Genomic DNA, 4,581 nt, shown 5'->3' on the forward strand with positions numbered 1-4,581 from the left:
GAGCGCAGGGGGAACGGGAACGGCCCCGGCCCGACCCTCCTGCTCAGGAGGGACCGACCCCGCCGCGCCCAACATGGCGGCCAGCGGCGGCGTCTCCATGGCAACTCGCGCCGGTGGCCGAGGCCTGCGGCAGTGACGTCACCCGGGCGGCCCCGTGGGAGGCGCTCCGGTTGCCACAGCGATGCTGATGCCGTTGCCGTAGCGGCGTGGGCCCGCCCCCTCGGTCACGTGCCCCGCTCGATGCGCTCGGCGCTCGCTGGCGGCGCTCGGTGTTCGGCTCCCCCCGGCGGCCGCGGTGTGACCGGAGGGACCCCGGGCCCGGCCCCCTCGCCGGCACCATGTCCACCGCCATGAACTTCAGCGCCAAGAGCTTCAAGCCGCGGCCGCCGGACAAAGGCGCCTTCCCGCTGGATCACTTCGGTGCGGTAACGCGGCCCGGGCCTCCCCCCCGCCCCCCGCCCCGTCCCCTCGGCTGTCCCGGGGCCGCCGCCGCAGCCCGGCGGTAGCGCGGCCCCGCTGTGTGTTGCAGGGGAGTGCAGCGCCTTCAAGGAGCGGTTCATGGAGTGTCTGCGCCACAGCGGGTACGAGAGCGGGGCCTGCCGGCAGCGCGCCATGGCCTACCTGCAGTGCCGCATGGACAGGCGAGTGGCCGGCACCGGCACCGGGCCGGGGCAGCGGGGGTTCGGCTTGCCCGGGGCGGGAGGGAGCCCGCGTCTGTGTGAGAAGCGGGTGTCCCTTGCAGCTTCAGCAGCTCACCGGGCTCACGGGAGATCTCCAGCCCGAAGCGGGGGATAACTGCAGGAGTTGGCCGGCTTCCACCCTACACAACAGTCATTCTGGATGTGAAGCTTTATATATATATTTATTATTATTATTATTATTATTTTCTGGCTGTAATTACAAGTTTAAAGATTGATTTGTTCCTAAGAAAAACATTGAGGTGCTGGAGCAAGTTCAGAGGAGGGTGACGAAGCTGCTGAGGGGCTGGAGCACAAGCTGAGGGAGCTGGGGGTTCAGCTGCAGAACAGGAGCTGAGGGGAGACCTGATCACTGTCTGCAACTGCCTGAAAGGAGCTTGGAGCATGGAGGGGGTCGGGCTCTGCTCCCAAGTAGCAAGTGACAGGATGAGAGGAAATGGCCTCAAGTTGTGCCAGGGGAGGTTTAGATTGGGTATTAGGAAAAAATCCTTCATGGAAAGGGTTGTCGGGCATTGGAACAGGCTGCCCAGGGCAGTGGTGGAGTCACCATCCCTGGAGGGGTTTAAAAGATGTATAGATGAGGCTCTTAGGGACATGGTTTAGTGCTAGAGTTAGGTTATAGCCAGACTCGATGATCTTAAGGGTCTCTTCCAACCGAAATGATTCTATGATTCTAAGTTCAAGTGAAAAAAGCGTTGGTGGTTGGTTTTCCAGGGGTGTTTCCAGTCTGGCATTGCTTTGCAGTGCTTTCTGTTCTGTGGCGAGTCAGGGAGCTCATTGGGAAATGCACAAAGTCTGTTATTAACTGCGCTTCATTACATTTGCGTACACCAAATGGGCTGGTGCTGAGGAGGGCTGCAAATTTAAAAAAATAATTTAAAAAAAAAGTTTGAAAATCACCACAGCGAAATATAATGTCACCATGAATGTTGCTGTAAACAACATTTGATTAAAAATCTGGTAAATGGGGCAGGTAAAATTTTAGGAAGCTCTTGTGCAGTCTGTTAATTAAAGATAACCAAGAGTCAGGTCAGTTTCTGAGAAAACTCTTGTTCAGTATAAAATATCAGGAAACAACACTTTTAATTGGAAAACAGCTGTTAAGAAAAAAAAAAAAAAAATCCCTGAATGTTGCTTTCCCAAAACCGAAGTTTCTGAGGCTTTGCCAAGTGGCAGTCACTCCATATGGACATCTTGTATTTCTTTAGAGTAAATAATATTAAATGAAATAGAAAATGCTGCTGTCCTCTTGGTTATAGACTGTGTTCTGAGTAATGTTTTTGTTGTTTTCTTGTTTTTAACTTAGGCAACTTATGGCTAACGAACCACTGGAAAAATTGGGATTTAAAGATCTGATAGATGAGAAATCAGAAGCAAAACCTGAAAAGTTGTAATGAAGAAAGACAACTTCACTCCTCATGTATGGAAAGCATAATTGTTACATAGTACATATTGTACATTCTGTTCATAGTGCAACAGGAAGTGTTTCCTAAAGGAACTTTTCTTCAAAGGTTGATTTTCCTAAAATAAGATATATTTTTAAATGAGCAAAAGTACTTTGTCTATTTTCCTCAAGTATTTGTTAACTTTTTTCTTTTAATTTCTCTAGCCAGTTCTTAAAGATCCATAAGAACATTTTGCCCAGGAGAAAATAATTATTGCCTGAAGTGTTCTTCATGTCTCTGTAAGAACAGTGAAGTCTTATTTTAAAAAGACAAAAATACCCCTTTATTGTGTAGATCTCGAACTATAGATTAATCTTATGTGGGCATTAATAATATGCTTGCAGCAATTGCTTGTCAGGTTGAAAGAAAGCTATTGTGGTACTTGCAAATTGCTTTTCGTTAAATACTGGTATTAATCTCCATGTTTGGTGTGGTTTCCTACTCACCCTGTTACAGAAAACACTTGGGTACTGGAGTGGGGTTTTTTCAGTCTTTTAACCTTCATTACTGGGAGAGTATTTCTAGTTCCTGACACCAGTCAGGTGGTGATTCTGCTTTTATTTACCATGCCAGCCATGTTTACCTACTGTATTTCATCATTTAACTGGGAATCTTTCATTATGGATATATTCATTTCTAGAAGTAGAGCTACCATATATTAATATCTTTATGGCGAAATCGGTGTGGAGATGGGAATGGTATTGAATTGTGTTCTAAGTAACTGTGAACTGTATAAATAAACATGACTAGATAGTTATTTTAAAAACAAATGTTTTATATTAAATAGCAGAGTAGAAAGTTAGCTAAGAAATACAGTATATCACTCCAGAATGTACAGCTGCAGCCCATACATTGAGAAGAGAATGCAGCAGGCCATACAGTAGACATGCGGTCAGGCCTTACAGGTGTTTGTATAAATTGCCATGAATTATCAGAGCCAGCGTTTTTTCTCTTGTATATACTAATGCAAATGAGTCTTTCTTAACTAACACTGAGTTCAAGCCAAAATAATTTTGCCTTTTAGCCTCTTAGAAATTTCTTTTAAGCAGATGATAAATTTGTAAATTGTGTGGGTGTGTTTTTCTGTTTTCCACTGTATTTCTTGCTGTATCCCCATGCTCTTTTTTTCTTTTTCTTTTTTTTAAAAAAAATTAAACGCAGTGGAAAGTTTCTCTGTGTATCTGGTGCTCAAACTGCACACTTTAGTGTCTGGGCCTGCAGGTAGTGATGCACACACTGTTTGCCAAGGTAGTTCTCCTACACTTTCTCCTTTATTTGGTGTCTTCTGTTTGATACATCTCACCTTTCCTGCTCTCTGCTATTACTCCTTTTGCTTCTGCTTCTCTCGACTGTGCACCTGTTCACACAGAGATCCAGGAGAGGGTAAAAGAATATTTTCTGCTCTTCATACTGATGGTTGGAGCCAGGATTTAAATTGTTGCTGAGGTCTAATCTGATTGAACAGACTGGAGATAGTTCAGAGCGGGTCCCTGTTTGAAAAGAATGTTCGCTTGCTGCTGCATATTTTTATTCTACTTCATTCTACTGTTTAAATTATATCCTTTGAGATTAGTGCATTTATAGAAGATAAAGCAGAGGTTTTATTGTTGAAACAGATATTAAAAGACTTTGTATTAAACCACTGAACAAGAGCTTTCTTTCGGTGATAATGAGAGAGAATTATTAAAATAATCTCCAGCATCTTCAGCAGAAAGAAATCAAATTTCATGCTTCTGTGCTCCCTGAACAGTAAGAGGTGAAGGGAATCCCTGCTAGGTATGAAAGAACCCACTGGTGGTGGTGGAATAACCCGGGCTGTGACAGTGGTGGCTTCATCTTTGTGGTGTTACTCTGCACACTCGTTTGGCCAAACAGTTACTTCATGAGTTAGATGCATGTTTTCTCCTGAGACAGTGGATGGCACCTCTCTCTTCCAGGTTATTTTAGAATAAAAGAGGTGAAGTTTTTCGAGTCTTGAGTGATTGAATTTTGACTGTTGAGCTGGTGCGATAGCTTCTGTTTCAATGAGCTGTCTGAGATTACACCCTGAAGGAGGGGATGCTGCGGACTCTTTGTTTATAGTGACCAAGGCCCAAATTTTGGACCTGGGAACAAAAGCAGTTTCGAAAAACTTCACGGCATTCCGAAGCGAACAGTGCTCTGTGCTGCTTGTAGGCCTGTGGTATTACAGTGATATAGCCAGCAGGACCCTGTGTTGCACAGACTGTGCTGCTGAGGCACCAAAACAGCAGAGCACGCTTCATCCTTCACTAAATGACTGCAGAAGTGATAATTGGCACCCTAACAGGGAACACCTTTCACCAACCTGAAAATAACCTCCTCCTCCTGTTCAGTTCCATGGGCACATTTCATCCCACCTCCCAGCACGGTGAGTCAGTGTCACCACGCTGTCCCCTTCGTGCTGTGTGTGGATAGCC

The 4,581-nt window shown here is 45.8% G+C and overlaps 1 protein-coding gene across 1 annotated transcript; it reads left to right on the forward strand.

The window, feature by feature from the left end:
* Window positions 1-227: 227 nt before the first annotated feature.
* Window positions 228-3,778, forward strand: LOC135994383 (cytochrome c oxidase assembly protein COX19). Its single transcript, XM_065644907.1, has 3 exons — window positions 228-420; window positions 530-641; window positions 2,005-3,778. Exons 1-3 carry the CDS (start codon window positions 339-341, stop codon window positions 2,090-2,092), a joined length of 282 nt encoding a protein of 93 aa, XP_065500979.1. The 5' UTR covers window positions 228-338; the 3' UTR covers window positions 2,093-3,778.
* The last annotated feature ends 803 nt before the right edge of the window (window positions 3,779-4,581 follow it).

Source organism: Caloenas nicobarica, chromosome 14, assembly GCF_036013445.1.
Source record: "Caloenas nicobarica isolate bCalNic1 chromosome 14, bCalNic1.hap1, whole genome shotgun sequence".
Taxonomy (NCBI): domain Eukaryota; kingdom Metazoa; phylum Chordata; class Aves; order Columbiformes; family Columbidae; genus Caloenas; species Caloenas nicobarica.